This window comes from Thunnus maccoyii, chromosome 5, assembly GCF_910596095.1.
Source record: "Thunnus maccoyii chromosome 5, fThuMac1.1, whole genome shotgun sequence".
In the NCBI taxonomy this organism is placed as follows: Eukaryota; Metazoa; Chordata; class Actinopteri; order Scombriformes; family Scombridae; genus Thunnus; species Thunnus maccoyii.
The window spans coordinates 15,252,371-15,270,293 of NC_056537.1; the positions used below are offsets into that span (position 1 = coordinate 15,252,371).

Here is a 17,923-nt window from a genome sequence, read left to right on the forward strand (position 1 = left end):
GAATATATTTAGAGCAATTACTTATACATAACCCACAAAACATAAGCAATGAAACTCATAAAACTGATGCATTTAAAAAGGAGCCACTCGATACTTCAAGGGTTCACTGACAGTTTAAAATCAACTTTATTATGTACACACATAAACTTAATATAAAAGCCTATAAATATTTCAGTGGCACAGTCCAGCCTGCGTACACTTAGTGCTCAAAGACAAGCAAATGTTTTTTTTAATTAACACAAACTTCGACCTCAGGTTTTACTGGTTTTAGGCATCATACTTTAGGAACACATCAGAAATATTCAAAAGATATTTATTTAAAGGTTTTCTCAGTCTTTATTTGTGCAAAACATCTCTCAGATGGTTTGTAATCTGGAATGTAATGAGAAGTGAGCTCTGCAGTACTCCAGTTTAGAGAGCTATCTATGGCTTTTTCAAACTCTGCAGGTGATTGACAGCAAACTAACATAAATAACACAGTATCACAGTATCGTAACACAGTATCTGTATTATATGCAGTACATGTCAGGGACAGGCGGGGCAGGCTGGCATGCAGAGGTGACCAGGATGATCATCAGTGTCACAGCGTAGTTTAACTGGCCTCTTCAGCCATGGTGTGTTTGTCAAAGAGGTACTCAGCCATGCCGCTCTGTGGCGCTCCCATGCGGCGCAGGTTGGAGACCCAGTCAGCGAGCTGTTTGATAGATTTAACCTGCTCATCCAGAAAATGTGTCTCAATGAAGTCGCACATCTGTGGAAAAAAAGAAAAGACACAATGTTGAATCTTACTAAGCTGTCACATCCTTCAAATGGCAGGTACTGTATGTTCTCTTAGTTCTGCTTACATGAGGATCATTGTGTTCAGTCGCCATTTTCTGCAGGTCCAGCAGGGATTGGTTTACGCTTTTCTCCAGCTGCAAAGCACACTCCAAAGCCTCCAGGCCGCTCCCCCACTCATCCCTATCGGGTTTCTGAGGTAGACACATAGAATAGAATATAACTTTATTGCCCACCAAAGTGGAAATTGTCTTTGGCCCATATTTAACACTGATATTACAAAACATCACATTTCTTTTAAGTAAAGAACGGAATTTTAATTCCTTAAGGTTTTATGGTTTTAGTCAGAGAAAATAATCAATCTCAAGACAGTAATTTGTCAGACATTTTCACTTTGACCATTTATTGTCCCCCAAAATTATCATAAAAATAACCAATACATTTTTTAATAATTACATCATTGCACTCCTTTTGCACTCAATTCACAAACATCTAAACAGTATCACTCCACCGTGAAAACAAAACAAAAAAAAACCTTGACCATAATAACACGCTGTAACACTATTAATTATTACATACCCTGATGTCCTGCAGAAAAATCTTGCCTCCCCTCTTGTTCTGTAGACTCATCAGCTTCTCGGCATGCTCACGCTCCTCTTTGGACTGCGCACCAAAGAACTTTGCAAAATTCGGTAGGGATTTATCATCCCTATCAAAATAGTATGCCTGAAACCGACAGAAGTAAATGAGAAATCCTGCTAAAGACACTATAGCACTGAGCAGAGAAGATGCACATTGCACTGCTTGTTTGAAAGTATTTCTTACCATAGAGAGATAAACATAAGAAGCATACAGCTCCAGGTTTATCTGTCTGTTGATGGCAGCCTCACAGTCCTGGTGGAAGTTTTGCCGAATTTGCGAACTCATTTCTGTATTAATCATAAAAATGAAGAAATGAATGTGAGCAAATTTCCATGACAGTCTTCTGCTGGTCAAATGTAAGGTAGTACATTGTTGGATATGAAAAGGTGAGCGAGTATAAATAGAAAATACCTCGCAGACAACCGCTAATTAAAGACTTACACCCTGCATTGTAACCTGATACTTTAAAATCAGCTGATGCAGTTTGTGTTGCATCATGCTGACACCGGCTGATGATACCTTTTCCCCTTCATTATCCCCGCAAACATCAACCCGTGTCACTGAAACTCCTGCTACACTCAACCAATGGACTTCTCAAAAACAGCTACTTCATGCAAACATGCTGACAGATGGAGTAACAAATTACTGCGACCAACACTTACACTTACCCAGTTAACAAAAACACTTTTATGTTCTCTCACTTACCCCTAGTAGTATCTACCCTTGCAGATAGTTTCAGGTGTATGTGATCAGGTTTTGAGATATCTGCCCTAACAAAAACCTCTCTGTATAATTCACAGACCTCATTGTGATCAGTTATCAGTTGCACCACTACACTAAGAAATATTCCCTGTGAAACTAACCTGATTTGGGTGAATTGATCCTTAAAAAGGATAGGTTCACAATGTTTCAAGTCTGTATTAAAACAACAGTCAGGTGCCCATATGAACACTGAGAGAGGTTTTGTTCGCTGTAACCATTCCTCCTGTTCATACTGGCTATTAAAAGATGCCCTTCAAATGCACTTTCATTGTGTGTAATGGTGGTGTGTTCACACAGTCATCTGAAAGTTTATCTGAAGCTTATATGAGGCTTCAGCAGTTAGTCTGAGTTAGTCATGTTGAGTGGACACCTGCCACATTTACAGACTTTTTAGCATCAAATTCCATCTTTGTGTTTCCCTGTTGGTGAACAGGGAAGGCGGCCCAGATGTGGTGGAAGTTAGTAACAATAAGAGGGACACTGGCACTAATAAGACTGTAACATTTAAAGATATCTACTTGATTTGACTAATTTGAACGACTGAAGCTTCATATTAGCTTCATTAAACTTTTAAATACATTTTTGCATGGATTTTGGCCCCCATCACTTACATTGTAAGTGCATTATGAAGGGATATTCTAATGGTCAGTATGAACAGGAGGAATGATTGTCGCAATAAATTGCTCATTTGGGTGCCTGACTGCTGTTTTAAGACAGACTTGAAACATTGTGAATCTGCCCTTGAAAAGGACACAACCGCATTCATATTGATTCAGACTGACCTTCATTGCATAATAACCTTCTAGAAAGCCTTGAAACTGATCTAACATGTTTTTAAGTGAAGGACTAGCCATAAAACTGAGATAATTTAACTGTTCTCTTTTAACTTGTGTATTCGGTTTGCAGCTACTAATAAATCATTGACTGTTACAGAGCCATGACTGAAAAGATAACCTTGGCTAACGTTATGTTAAGTCTCAAAGCAGCACCAGATAGTTGTGAAATGCTGTAAAGCTGTTACAAGGTTTGCTAATGAGAAAATAACCGTGGTGATAATACTGACTGTTCATGTAGCTGATAAGTTAGTGTAGCTAGATAAGTTAGCTAAACAATGTTCGCTTGACCCTGTTCGCCAGCGAACCTCCATCCGCTCATATCAGTGACAGTGAGACAACACTTTCAACACCACAGATGACATTTTACAAGCTAGCTAGGAAGCTGGGTGGGAGTCATATTATATGTAGACGTACCTGTTTTGTCGGTTTGGGATTTTGCACCAAGGACCCCGGTGTAGCAATCCGATAAGCACCCAGAGACAAGCTAACGTCACCTGCTGTTAATAACGGCAGACGCAGTGCGCGTATGTGGCGTCGCTCGACTCTGTTAACGGTTAAAGGGGCGACATCCGGACAGAGACGAAGTTAAAGTTATTAAAAAGACACGAACACACAAATGTAATTTAACACAGCAGTCAAAATGTTCTACTACTAAAAGATTTAGTCTTTGAAACAGCGGCTGCATTGAATTTAAGTGTAGAAAATCATATATATAGACTACGACCGTTGACATGACAAGTGAAGGTTGGTTGGGAATTTAAGTCAGCGGCATCGCAACCTGGACTCTCCAAAGTGGGCTCCCGGGACCCCCAGGGGTCCGGGGCTCCCGAGCAAAAAGGGGAATAAATTATGTCCACTATAATTCCATCCATAAGTAACACAATGACAGAATATATGACTATTTTGGTCATGGGTTTCATACACTTACTGTAATCAAACATCTCCGTGGTCTAATTTGTGTCAGTTTAGGGGACTTTGACATGAAAAAAGTTTGAGAACCACCGCTTTAAGGGATAGGTTCACAATTTTTCATGTGTGTCTTAAAACAACAGTCAGGTGTGAACACTGAAAGAGGTTTTCGTCTCTGTAATCATTCCTCCTTTTCATACTGGCGGTTAAAAGGTCCCCTTCATATGTGCTTTTAATGCAAGTGCATTATGAGAGGATCCTCTAATGGTTAGTATGAACAGGATGAATAATTAGGGCAAGAAAAACATGTTTCAGATGTTCATTTGGGTACCTGACTGTTGTTTTAAAGCTTTAATGCCAGACCTTTGTCTCCCCCCTCTGGCAGCTGTTAATAACTCATAAACATCTGAAATGTGACTCCGACTACACACTGCTGTTTATAAAATGTCAAAAGCGAAAAAGGCTGGATACCACTGGTTTAACAATGTGTTGTATTTTAAAATCTTGTTATATTATCCATTGTGTCAAATCTTCAACTGAAAATAACTAAAGCTGTCAAATAAATATAGTAGAGGTGCAAGTACAATATTTCCCTCTGAAATGTAGTGGAGTGGAAGTATAAAGTATCTTAAAATGTAAATATTCAAGCACAAGTACCTCAAAATTGTACTGAACAGTACTTGACTAAATGTACTCAGTTACTTTCCACCACTAGTTATCAGTAACACCTGTGATGTTCCTACTATGAGAGCTTAAAATGCCCCTCAGGTGTTTTCAAATCCAATCAAAAGCTGCAACCTACACATCATTTTTGGGTAATAAACCATTTTAATGTAATGTAATAAATCCTAAACATGGTGCTTCTACTATCATTTACACAGTCATTACATGCATTATACAAATTAAAGTTTTTACAAATAATCTGGCAAAAAAACATCCAAACATTCATAACCCACTGAGTTATGATACACACTCATTTTCCCCTGATGCTTACAAGAGTGAAGCATCAACTTAATCACTTACATTCATGATATTTTACATAACTAGTAAAAACATTCCTAAAACCTTATACTGAAAACATTGAGGCTGTCGACACCTCTCCCAGACCTACAGAGGACCCATCACCCAGAGCACTCTGTTCAGGTGGAGGAACCTGACCGAGTGACCCGCACAAGAATGCCAGTATGCATGTAAATGGCAATAAAGTCTCCTGAATCTTGAAAACACTTAAAACTTTATTGGAAGGACTTTAAAACAAAAATGAAACTTTATACAGTACTACATGTATCAGTGTAGACAAGACGTTACATGTTTTTAATTGGGGGCGAGTGCCACACGGCAGAACTGGTGCGCTTAAAATAGCGTGGCTTGCTCTTGTAAAAGATGTTTTCCAGTTTTGGTGGTTCAATTGTTCCGAAGAATGAGTCCATGTCGGGAGGGTTGAAGTACTGCTTCATAATTATCTGCTGCAGATTGTGACCTGGAAGGGAAGAAAACATTCAAATACAATTCATTTAAGACTACAGAGCAAGAAACTGAAATCACACCGAGATAAGTAGCCAAACCTCAAACAGGTCTGCTATAAACAGCTAAAAGACATGTTACAATGGAGATCATGTGTCTGAGATTAACTCCATTTGGAATAATTCAGAATATTATAATAATTCCTGTTCGCTAAACCCCTCCCCACTTAGTTACTGTTGCTATGCCAGTCAAGTTTTCCATTCTCCGAGGCACATATCTAAGTAACAACGATAGCAGATTTACCACTCAAGATTCCTTGATTTAAGAGTTATACGAAGCACGTTTCTCATTTCTATGTGCTGACCTTCAATTTTGTCAGCTGAAACTTCAGTCTCCAGTTTCCAGCTTGTATTAAAACTAAAATTCCTGTATGCACTTGATGGCTTCATACATATTGTGCTAAAAGACTAAAAGATTCAGCGTCCTCACCAGCTGATGATCCACTTAGAAGACATGATAATAAAGAAACAGCGTTCTTGTATTGCAGCACAGAGCTAGTTAGTCCTAATATTATAAGTATGAGGAGGAAAAATGTCAGATTATTGTTTTTTTTTTTAAGTCTAACATAACCCAGTTCAGCTGGTTATCTTACATACTTATTTGTTATTTTAAACAGAAGGTTTTCACTTTTACACATTACAAGAGAGAAGACTTGAAGAATGAGGACTGACCAATGTGGTTGGTAATGTTTGCTGGATGCTGGAGTGTTAACTTCCCCAAATGGAATAAGGAGGAGAGCAGAGCTGTTAACATTAACACTGACAGCATCCAGGACCAGCTTCCACAGGGAGGAAATATCACACAGTGGATGAGACAGTCCTGAACGAGCTTTTTTTTTAAAAAAATCTGTAACCCCACAAAACTTACTGGAGGTCATCAGCTAGTTAACTGAACATGCTAATGACTGCAGCCTACGTTAGATCAGATAAACACACTGGTTTAATCCAGTCCTTATCTGCTCTTGTGTTTTGATTTTGGAAAAAGACACCACTCTCTTTTGATACCAAACATCTCTCTTACTACAGCTTCATCATCCAACGTTAGACAGACCTGCTATGCCTTCTTATAGATGCAAAGCTATGATTGAACATTTGCTGTTTGGGGTTTAGCAAACGGTCAACTGGAGAAAAAAAAAAAACTGCAGAAGTTCATCAAAATAAAGTACAATTATACTAATTCATGCATACCTTCTGCCCAAGATGGAATAGGTTTCCTTGGAGCAGACTCATCATCAGTAGAGTCGTCACTGTTCTGGTCCATCCCGTAATCTTCAGCACTTTTGGACAGAGTCAAAGGTTTGTTTCCGCCCTTTGGAGTGATGGAGTATGACTGTGGTGATTGCTGCAGAGGAGGATGAAACACAATTTATGAGACTTTAATCTGATAAGAGATTTCTATCATGTGTTAAGATTGAAATCAGTGGAATATTTGTGCCAAAAATGCATAATTTAAATTTACCTCAATATCCACAGTCACGTTGAGACCACCACCTTTTCCTACAGGTGTAGTCATCACAGAACGCTGCAAAGATTAAGAAGAAACACTAAATATGTCTTTCATCTGTTTAACAAACCAACAGAAACAAATCCACAGAGACATCTAAACATTAAGATAAATTATTCATGTGTATTAAACACCTTTTCTTGCCTTACAGGCACAAAAAGAAAGGAAAAAGTCTAACATGTTTGCTCAAGGCTTATGATGAAAACTGATAAACTACAAAAAGCTTACCTCGATATCCACAGTTACATTCAGGCTAGAAGCGGTCTTCAATACAGAGGAGCAGAAAAAAAAGAGAATTAAGTTTAGTTATTACATCATTAATAAGATTTTCTTCATAAAATACACTGAGGATATCATTGATTACATAACCAAAAGTTATTTCCCATAGTTACCACTCCACAGTTATCTGCAATATCACACGTACAAGAAAATATCTAAAAGAAATGATCAGTTTATGTGGTTGCCTGGTCGTACCGCTTAGACTACTACATATCTACTATATTACACTACATGTATACTAGAGATGGGAAGACTCACTGATTCGCATCTGTGTTTTTTTAGAGTTCAAAAAGAAACGGCATAAATGAGATGCTTACTGAGTTGCAGTACTAGAGAAACACATATGTAAAATAAAAATGGCACTTTTTTTTTTTAGCATAGCATCATTCTTTTGCATTGTGTTGAATCTGTATCTGTCTCTAAATCTACTGTATGTGTTTTAAAAGAGATGGTTCACCCATATTACTGTGGAGTTGGTGGATAACAAAACTAAAACTTAATCTTAATGAAGTAAGAAAATCTCTGAGTTGGATGAACCTCCCCTTAAAATGAAGAATAATTAACCTTCAAGTTAACTTTTACCAATGTTCAACTGTGTATCAAAGCTCAAAGTATTATTTTCCTCTGGCAGCTTACCTGTGCAGCCTGTTTAGCAGCAGCTTCTCTCTCTTTAGCAGCTTTCTGTTCTGCAGCTAACCTCTGTTTCTCCTTCTCCTCCTAGTGGAACAAAAAGCACATGAACAACCAGGCAGCTCAGCAGCTGAAGTAATAACCTCAGTGTTGCTGAAACTCTTATTTTAAAATACAAGTGGACTGTTTATCCAGAGTTATTACATGGAGTTTAAGGTTTCCTCACCCAATTCAGTCAAGAATCAAACTCATTTCATGAAACTGTGCTACCGATCAATAATTCCTCTAGTTACCAAAGTGTTGTATTAGTAAATTTTAATTGTAATTAACACCATGAATGCTCAAATCTCCCTGAATCAATGAATGTAGATTACAGAGCATCAGTATGGAAAGTGGAGGTAAATTATGCTGCAAATGTGATCTGAGAAGTTTTCCTACCTGCTACATGTGGCTGTTTGATAACCTGTGACCAATGAATTCATGATAACTGAAATGAATTAAAGGTGCTCACAGACACACAGATTTTGGGTTGAATATGATTTTAAATAAACGCCACATATCTCTTCTACGGAGACCTGTAACGTCTTTAACAAGTTATCTTTCTTATCCAGTGTCTGTGCACTATAAAACATTCAGACACATGGTGGAGATATTTCAATTTCTTACCTGTTTTCTTTTTTCCTCAAGTGCCTTTCTTCTCTCCTCCAGTTCTCTCCTCTCTTTCTCTCTTGCTGCTCTCTCCACTTCCCGTTGCAGGGCGAGAGCTTTTTCTCTTTCCACACGCTCCCTGAAAACCAGAAATCAAATCAGTAAAAACAAACTCTGAACAACTATACATCTTTGTCTTATGGCCTTAACTAATGTTACTATGTTCAAAGATTATTAGGCTACTTAGGTTATAATGTATGTGTTATATAGCTGCTGTTAAAGACGATAGATAACCTTTCAGCAGCAGCTTGTCGCTCTCTCTCGCGCTCCTGCTCCCTCTTCTGCTCCAGGGCTCTGCGGGCTTCAGCCAGTTTACGAGCTCGTAATTCCTCCTCCTCCTCGGCCTTCTTCTTAGCCAGTAACTCCTCCTGCCGTTTCTCTTCCTCCTTAAGTTAAAGACAAAAAAGAAAAACATGAGAAAAGCCGGGTCACAATGCGTAATAGCAAACAATTAAGTTACTAAAAACATATTTTCTCTATAAATAAGATTAATTATTTTTATGAAAACCCTAAAAGAAATCTCAGCAAATTGTTAGAGAGTTTAGGTTACAACAAATCTAAATTTGGGAGGACAACATGATCCAACCTACAAATCACTCTGTACTACATGTAGTCTGTCATGTTGTCATTTACAGCAGTAGCGGCGGAGCGTTGCTGCTTAATGATACACGACGATACACACCTCCAGTGTGCACCAAAGCACAGCTACAGAAATAAAAAAATAAAATTATAAAAGAACATGTCTCACTACCTGCTGAATCTTCTTCTTTCTAGCCTCTTCTTCCAACTTCCGTTTCTGCTCAAGCTCCTCCTGGCGTTTCACAGCCAACTTCTTCTTGGCCTTCTCCTCTGCTTGACGCTGCATTAACAAGGCACAAGATCGATGACCGTTAAACAAACTGGTTCAATCTGTTTTTAAAAGATGATTCTTCTGGCATTCTTCCTTTATTTGATAGCAACAGTAGAGACACGGACAGGAAACAAAGGGACAGAGGGAAGATGACATCAATGGACGGTATCCCTCATAACCACTTGTTTATTGGACGACCAGGTTCAATCCATTATGAGGTGAACATACATCAATTAGTCGGGTACCTTGTCATTTTTCTCGTCAATCTGAGCCATTTTTTGCTCAATCTTCTTTTTCTTTTCTTCTTCCCTCTGCTCTTCTTTGATTTTGGCCTCATACACTCTTCTTAGCCTCTCATCCCTCTTCCTAGAACACAAATTTAAAAAAATTAATTTTGAACAAATGATGAATAAATCACTCATATGTCCAGAGTGTATAATAATTTTAACCTTTTAAGCTCCTCCTGCTTCTTTTTCTTGTCCTCCTCCATTTTCCTCATTCTTTCCTCCTCTTGTTCCTGCTTCTTTTTAAGTGCTTCCAGCTTGTGACGCTCTTTCGTCTAAGAAAAGAGAAAACAAGGAGAAAATAAGTTCAAGTGAAATTAGGAAACTCGTGTCGTCCAAAACAATAAACACAATCTTATTGCAATAGGTGGCAAATGTCACAAAAATCCAAAGTAGCAGGTGGAGTGCACTAGTGTGGAAACAGATCACCTCCTAAAGTAAAAACACCAGATTGTAGGAGTTGGCAGATAAAACATAAATCCACAACAGACTGTGGTCTTGAAGAATTGAATCAAGTTTGTGTTCACATCAATGAACTAAAGGTCATCTTCCAGCACTCTGACCTGTGATTACTGGTCTCTAAAGTTCTGTCTGAACAGCTTCAAATAACTTAAAATAATGGAAAGGGTCAAATACAAACTGACAGTCACCTTTCAACTGTGATTTATACTTTCTTATTTACACAATGAGATTTTAAAAAAATAATCATCAGTTTTGTAGATATAATGACTAAGTGGGTAAAAGCAAATAATAGAACAGCTAGAACAGTCTGGTAAGTTCAGAAAATGACATCACTTTACTGTAATGCAGCCAGGAAAAGACAACACTTATATCACTGTTACGACCTCAAAAACCAATCAAGGGGGATAAAAAGGAGCAACACATTAAAAATGAGCCCAGGAGAAAGGAGGAAAGGGGAACAATATCACAATATCCAAAATGTAAGACAACATCTTGTCTCATATCACGATATCAATATATTGTCCTGGTGGCAAGCAGTCGCAACCAACTGTGATAATCACCTAGTGTATCACAACTGTGTCCAAATACCAATAAGAGTTGCTAAATGGCATTTAATTACAAAACAAGTTACTCTTAAACATGATCCAGACCCCTAAAAAAATAGGGGAATGACATACTCCTCCCACAGTACACCTCAATCCACTGACACACCCACAGTACTCACTGGAGCTGTGATGTGCTGCTTAAAATAAACTCCAAGATCATAGAAATGTGAACTCTGATTAAAATGGATTTTTGCTTTAATTTCTATTTCAGTTCAAATTATGTTTTGAAATCTAGAAGTGAGGTTACAAAAACTACTGTAGGTGGTTTGAAGTGTTGTTAGAATAAAACACAGCAAGTAATGAGCATTAGTAACCCAAAAGACCAGAGATGCCATCAACTAACAAATGCAGGTGGGGGTGAAATGTGTGTTGTAAAGCCCCTTTCACACGTGGATCCTGCATAGCAACAGGGCTCGATAAGGTTTTAATTGGTCAAATGTACTGTAGGTCTGCTTGCTATATGAAAAAGCGAAGTGTAGGGAGTCTGACATCGAACCCTTTGAGCACTTTACGGAGAGACATCCACTGTTGTTTGCAAAAGAGCCCAATGAAAATCAGACTAAATCCCAAATAATCATACCGACAGAGTGTCTTGTTTTGGAATCAAGATTCACTCTGACAGACTAATGACAGAACATTTACAGTTTAACATGGATGTGGGAAAGGGGCTTATCTAAGAAACACTATCAGACATTAAAGACCACCAAATGCCCACAAACAACATACAGTGCTCCAACATTACACTTACCACTATACCAGTGTTCAACTGGGGAAGGGAGAAAAAAACAACATCATCCAAATAAGAGGAAAATAAGATTTGGCTTCAACACAAAATGTGAGCTATAATATTTTTAAAACTTAAAAACAGACACTCAAGGATTTTAATAGATATCTGTGACTGCATTACTTCAGGCTCTATAAACTGATTTACATTTTTCCTTGTTTGTGTGCTACAAGCCCCGAAAAAACACTTGAAGAAGATTCTGGTTTTAAGGAAGCACACTACTGAAATTAGATAACTGCTAAATTACAATGGAGGTTGTGCAGACACAAAACAGTTATCCGTTTTCAATTTACTGCAATAGCACAAGTCAGTTTTCAGCCAGTGGAATTTAGAAAGTGTTACCTGTTGTGTAATTAAAACCAGTTCGACCAGTTTAAATTCAAAAAGCAACAATATAAACAATGACGAAGTTGAACATTTTCAGTTTTATCATGGAGCTAGATTTGAAAAGTTACAACAGTGTTGTTGCTTTCCAGTGACTTAAGTGTACAACTCACCTTAGGATCAGTCTTCATAGGAGTCGTGTGCTTAATGAAGGACTTGATAACAGCAGTGCGTCCGAGGGAATTCGGGGTCATCATGAGCAACTGATTCTTATGTACAGTGTGGAGAAAAGATCTCATATTGGGTCTGATTGCCTATTTAAAAAAAAGAAGCAGTTCTGATTTTTAAAACATTGCTATTTGATTAAGAAGGCATTCTTTTAAATTTTTAAAAATTTCCACACAACACAGATTTATTTGTGCATCTTACACTTTGGCTTTTCTTGGGAGGAGACATCCTCTTTGTGGGACTTTCCTCTATAGTATCTGGTGCTTTGCGTTTGGTGCTCTGACTTGACCTACAGACACAGAAGAATTTTTAGACACCACACAATTTTATCTGAAAACAAATTGAAGTGTTCCTTAAAGGAATACTCCAGTTTTTAAACCATATCTACATGTAATGATGCTCCACTGCTTTCTGTATTACAGGGAAGCCAATCCAGAGCATCCCAGATAGTCTCCATGGCAGACATGTAAAAATACACACACACACACACACACACACACACACACACCTCCGACTTGACTGTTGTTTCTCAGCGACAACTGAAACACAAAAAGCAAATATGTATTTAGAACATACAAGTTGCTATTTGGTGCAAATCAGGTTTATATTGAACAAGAACTTTAATGTAACATTGAATTAAAAAGAACCAATTGATAAAATGAAGGGCGCTCATACCTGGTCTCCGGTCGGGAGTGCTCACTTTTTGTGCCAGTTTGGGAGAGTTTGCAGCCACAGAACGAGTAATGCGCCCAACAGATGGATTTACTTTCTGGGTAATCTCTGGAGTTTGCTTAGATTCTTCAGCTGCTGCATTAACCTCTGAGCCTGCAGTCACAGCTTCTGACATCCTATAGCAATGAATAAAAAAATCCAATAAGAAACATTTAAAACAAGTAAACATTGAATTCATGTCCAGTCATCTGTGGCTAAAGTTCAGTTATACAGAATTTACCAAACACTGTTCAAATGGCCACTATTGGCCCAGTGAGGTCATTACAGCCCCATCAACTGATTTTGGCTTTTCTTGTCAAATGGTGAAAAACAAAATGTATTTATAAAAGGACTCAACTTTTTATAGCCAAAAAAACTGTAACAATCCAGTGATTGCAGCCACAACCCCCAAATATAAAACAATGGCAATAAAAGCTGAATGAGGTGTTCATTATGGAAAAGGTCGCAGCTAAAATACAGCTGAAAATTGACATTTTTATGGATATATGATCACTGCGGGATGGGAGTCTATTTCACTATTCATCATTTGACTGGGACGGAACAGGGGAAAAAAGTCAGTCAACAGGAGTGGGTGGGATGGGAGTCTAATAGCAATAAATGAACCAGTGTTTTTGGTACTGCCAATGTACTGGCCAAATGGTGTGAAAAAACAAACAAACCGTGCAGTAGAACAGAAGAGAAAAGGATGCCGAGGACATCATATCAAAATAATTTCATTGCCAAAAGACTACCACCCCCCTAAAAAAACAAAAACAAAAACCCAACAACACAGGAACAGAATGGGATGGGAGTCATTCTTCCGGGACTGGGATGGGACAGGAATATTTCTCTTTTCTCTGACATGGGATTGAGATGGGATAGGAGTAAAAATCCACTCCTGTGTCACCCTCTAATGGTCACCATGGATATTAACCACATCAAAATAAAGAGCTGAAACACAGAAAATTGCTATTTTTAATTACTATTTTGTTTGTTTAGTATTTTCTTCAGTTATATCAGGTATGTTGTTGTTTCTTTGGTTTTTGTCTCTTATCCATATGTCTCTATTCCATGAAATTCATATGTAAAGATATAAGAGAATGTGGAGATGTTTATTTACTAAATGATGGAACGTATGAATTGTATGGCACATTTAAAGAGTTCAAAATATAAATAAATAAAGCCCCATCAACTGAACATCTCCACATAACCTCTGAACGAGCTTAGAGATACTGCATTCAACAGTCACCTGGTGATGTAGCTTAAATTCTAGAGCAAAACATTTTTCTCTTTTCCATAAAGTCAAGAATATATTCAACCATGCAAAGAAAACATTTTAGTCAATACTCACGCCTCTCCATCCTCCTCCTCCTCAGCAGAGTTATCAAGAGAATCATCTACAATGAGAGAAAAATAGCCTAATATCATAGACCGCTTAACGAGAATCAGTGTGGAAGAATTTGTAGAAGTTTTGCATTTTGGGTCACAATAAACGAAATATGACCCATTTCTCACCACCAACACTGCTGCTACATGTGGAGTTGCCCATGCGAGCCATCTTCCTCTTAAGCATGGAACGGCGTGAAGCACGGCGAACAGACTCCTGTGTCATACTGTGTCGCAAACCAGCCAGGGAGTGACGGATCTTGAGAGAGCATCGCACAGAGCTCCGCCGTGAGCTTTGACCTGTGCCGGCTATTGCTATTTTAGCAGCTGTACGACCAGGAGAGCGCTCCAGCTTCTTAACGAGCTCAGCAGACAAGCGGTCTGCTGAGGAGATGCTGACGACGACCTCAGGTGAGGGTATCTTGGATGGAGGCTGGGCAGCGCTCCATGTGCCATCCGGCTCATCTTCTGCATTGTTCACTCCTTTATTTTTATCTACCTCTTCATCCTCTGCCACCTCAGGCTTTGTTTGTTTGTTTTTGCGGGTGGTGCGTTTTGGCTGTGTGGCGGTGCTGCTTTCAGGCTCAACCTCTTCGTCCTCTACCAGCTCTGGCTTCTTGTTCTGCACCTCTTCAGTTTTACAGCTGCCACGTGGTGACTGGCTCACATCCTCTACCACCTCAGGCTTTGTTTGTTTGTTTTTGCGAGTGTTGCGTTTTGGCTGTGTGGCGCTGCTGTCTTCAGAGGTGGAAGCCTCTGGAACGGTTTGTTCTTCAGTAATGAAGTCCAGTGACTTGATAGAGGAGCCACGAAGATTACTGCGCTTTCCCTTTGAAAATCTGGACAGTAAAGGGACATTTTTAGAATAATAAAAAGCGTAACATGTTTAAATAAGTTCAGATTTAAAGAAATGCGACAATGAAACCAGTAATGAAAGCAACTAACCTTCGCTTGGCTTGATTATCTTCTTGACGCCCCAAAGATACACGCTTCCTGCGGCTATTCTTTTTCTGTGATGGTGTTTTTGGCATTAATTCAGGCTCTGCATTGAAATCTCTGAAATTAAAACAAACCTCATTAGTAAAACACTGAAGACAATTCAAGAGACGAACTACACATGACAACAAATTTCTGAAGATGGAAACCTGGATGGAGACCTAGCCAGGTAGACTAAGCCCACCTTGAGAACATGCGGTTGGCCTCTTGTTGGATCTCCTCAAGCCAAACCATGTGGACATTGTCAATGTCACTGATGAATTCTTGTGCTTTGCCATCGAACATTTGCATGAGCGATCGTACAGATGAGAGTATGGAGCTCATGGTGACCGCCTGAGGGAAAGATTTCTCTATTAAATCAGGACAAGCTTGGACAGGTTTGAGAAAGCAGAACAAATAAAAGGTCAGAGTGGTTGCAAAACGCCTTAATGTGCATTTTGACACTATGGATACATATTTTTCCTTTAGCATGACTATTTCCAGTTGTATTAAACTCCCTAATCAGAAACCTGTAAAATCCACTTAGACTAGCCCAAGTCCACCACCAACTTTACACTATACACATAATCACATAAGTCTATATTGGCATATGATGTTAATACAGATGATTTTCTCCAACAAGACACATAGTGTGTGTAAAACTACCTTTTCTGTTCAAAGTTAGCTCATTTCTGTCTGCTTGGATTTGAAAACTCAATTCAGCTTAACCCTCTGGCTCCTCCCTAATCATCACGTAATAGGAAAGACCTATTTATACCTGGCAGAGCTGCTGCCAGGTATAAATATCAAAACACTGGCTGGTAGCAGTAAACGTAACACAACCACACTAAACAATTGAACTGTCATGCCGACTAGCTGCCAATTCTGGTTAAAATTAGCCTAAAGATGTATATATCTTTTCAACTTTAAATAGTTGTAGGACTGTGTAGAACAAAAAAAGATTAATTTTTTCTTACTCGCAAGCAGATTGCATTGATAGGTAATAATTACGAGCTGCATATCTGCAAAACAAACTAAATAACAGTCATGTTTTGCACTGTCCTTGTCTTTGTATTAGTTGGCGCATGCGCTGTGTTTTCCGTTTACGCGGATTGAAGCTATTTAAAAACAATGAGGTAAAAGCTACAAAATATATATTATAATGTTAGTTACGTTAACGTTACTGTGCCAGTGTCACATCATGTAACAACAAAACAAAGCAGGAAAAGTTAGTCTGACATAAACCGAGACGCTTTAAAATGTGAAGTTAACTTAACGTTAGCTAACGTTTCCCAGGAAACAAGTTAGCTTCGATTACATTGAACACTAAAAGTCTACCAACGAGCATGCAAACATCAAAAAGTTAAAATATGATGATAAGATGAGGTCCTGGGAAACACAATAAGTTAATTTAGCGTTACTAGAGTTGACGATAAGGTTTTTGTTTCCTGCTAACGTTAACTTAGCTTTACTTTACTTTCTTTTTACCTTTGGTATCCGAGTTTCTGAAATGGAATCCGATGTTCGCCGCTCCGCTAAGTTTAAAAAGCGAAATCTATCGCATACTGACGTGAAAATAAATGTGCTAAAATAAAAAAGTCTCCACTTTTATTTACAGCTGTTGTGTAAAACACACGCCCGTCACAGACGGCAGTAGCAATAATCCCCACTGACCCGCTGAAACCGTTTAACTCGTTCAAAACTTCGCCAACCAATCCCGAGGCGAGGCTTAGTGACGATAGAAGAGGGGTGTTCGATTTGATAATCGTAGAATCCCGAAAGGGCGGGACCGGTCCTTAGAACCAATAGCATGCAATGGTGCGGGGTGCCTAAACCGTCGACATGTGAATACAAATCGTGCGAACCCCAACGGAAGTTCAGGACGGAGTGACGTCACAGCGCAGATTCAAATCAACCAATTGATATCTGGCAGGATTTGCTTTGTTCCGCCCAGGTTGCTCAAAGAGCACATGCGTGTTTGAAAGCAGCTTCATAATTACTATTATTATAATGATGATGATGATTATTAATAAGAATAACAACAACAACAACAACAATAATAATTATAATTATAATTTTTATTTATAGAGTGCTTTTCAAAATCAATGTTACGAAGTGTTTTACAAAGGCAGCAAAATAAAATAGATCAATCATAAAATCATTAGGTTTTAAAAAACAGGACAATTTAGTGCATGAAAACCAATTAAAAAACAAGAAAAAAGGAACATTTTAAAGGAAATAAAAGACAGTTCAAACAAAAATTAAAACTCAAGTAAAATCAAGGGAGGCTCTCTGATTAAAGTATGTTTTAAGAACAGAATTAAAAGAAATCACTGACTCAGCCAACCTGATTTCCTCTGGCAGATCGTTCCAGAGCCTCGGGGCCCTGATTGTAAATGTTCTACCCCTTTTGTTTTCAGCCGGGCTTCTGGAGTAGATTAAAAAAAAACAACCTCTGCCTGAGGATCTCAAAGTACGTACTGGCTTGTAGGGTCGTAGAGGTCAGAGATACAGCAGGGAGAGAGGCCATGAGGAGCCTTAAAAGTAATCAGTAAGATCTTAAATTCAATTCTAAAACATAATGGGAGCCAGTATCATCTCCTGTTGTCTCAGTGACAACTGCAGAAAACAAGTAGTTGCACTTTTTTTTAATTTTTTTTTTTCCCAAAATCACAGAGTTTACTGTCAGAACTAAAGAAACCAGAAAAATTCACATTTTAATAGCTTGAATCAGAGAAATATGG

At 38.5% G+C, this 17,923-nt stretch overlaps 2 protein-coding genes across 3 annotated transcripts; both read right to left on the reverse strand.

The window, feature by feature from the left end:
• Nucleotides 1–102: 102 nt before the first annotated feature.
• fth1b (ferritin, heavy polypeptide 1b) lies at nt 103–3,681 on the reverse strand. The gene is made up of 5 exons (XM_042412914.1): nt 3,432–3,681; nt 1,603–1,706; nt 1,357–1,503; nt 846–971; nt 103–751 (listed from the first exon to the last, which is right to left on the reverse strand). Exons 2-5 carry the CDS (start codon nt 1,702–1,704, stop codon nt 593–595), a joined length of 534 nt encoding a protein of 177 aa, XP_042268848.1. The 5' UTR covers nt 1,705–1,706; nt 3,432–3,681; the 3' UTR covers nt 103–592.
• A 1,462-nt stretch (nt 3,682–5,143) lies between these two features.
• Nucleotides 5,144–16,908, reverse strand: LOC121897952 (inner centromere protein). 2 transcript variants are annotated; one of them, XM_042412769.1, is made up of 20 exons: nt 16,668–16,908; nt 15,385–15,533; nt 15,150–15,260; nt 14,334–15,043; nt 14,170–14,215; nt 12,783–12,955; nt 12,616–12,646; nt 12,309–12,396; nt 12,053–12,193; nt 11,520–11,537; nt 9,870–9,979; nt 9,666–9,786; nt 9,322–9,429; nt 8,805–8,956; nt 8,529–8,649; nt 7,869–7,949; nt 7,182–7,217; nt 6,909–6,971; nt 6,638–6,791; nt 5,144–5,406 (listed from the first exon to the last, which is right to left on the reverse strand). In XM_042412769.1, the coding sequence occupies exons 2-20, from the start codon at nt 15,522–15,524 to the stop codon at nt 5,231–5,233; spliced, it is 2,580 nt and encodes an 859-aa protein (XP_042268703.1). In that variant the 5' UTR covers nt 15,525–15,533; nt 16,668–16,908; the 3' UTR covers nt 5,144–5,230. The 2 variants fall into 2 exon arrangements, with proteins under 2 accessions (XP_042268703.1, XP_042268704.1); XM_042412770.1 differs by lacking the exon at nt 11,520–11,537 and having other exon boundaries at nt 16,668–16,905.
• Nucleotides 16,909–17,923: the final 1,015 nt, after the last annotated feature.

What these genes read in the sequence shown, in the direction of transcription:
- LOC121897952 (XM_042412769.1), bottom strand. Translation starts at nt 15,524, where the DNA reads ATGAGCTCCATACTCTCATCTGTACGATCGCTCATGCAAATGTTCGAT. An exon ending in AAGCAGGAGGAGCTTAAAAG is followed by an intron (nt 9,787 to 9,869) that starts GTTAAAATTATT and finishes TTTGTGTTCTAG; the next exon opens with GAAGAGGGATGAGAGGCTAA. An exon ending in CGACAAGCTGCTGCTGAAAG is followed by an intron (nt 8,650 to 8,804) that starts GTTATCTATCGT and finishes TCTGGTTTTCAG; the next exon opens with GGAGCGTGTGGAAAGAGAAA.
- fth1b (XM_042412914.1), bottom strand. Translation starts at nt 1,704, where the DNA reads ATGAGTTCGCAAATTCGGCAAAACTTCCACCAGGACTGTGAGGCTGCC. An exon ending in CTTATGTTTATCTCTCTATG is followed by an intron (nt 1,504 to 1,602) that starts GTAAGAAATACT and finishes TGTCGGTTTCAG; the next exon opens with GCATACTATTTTGATAGGGA. An exon ending in TTTTTCTGCAGGACATCAGG is followed by an intron (nt 972 to 1,356) that starts GTATGTAATAAT and finishes TGTCTACCTCAG; the next exon opens with AAACCCGATAGGGATGAGTG.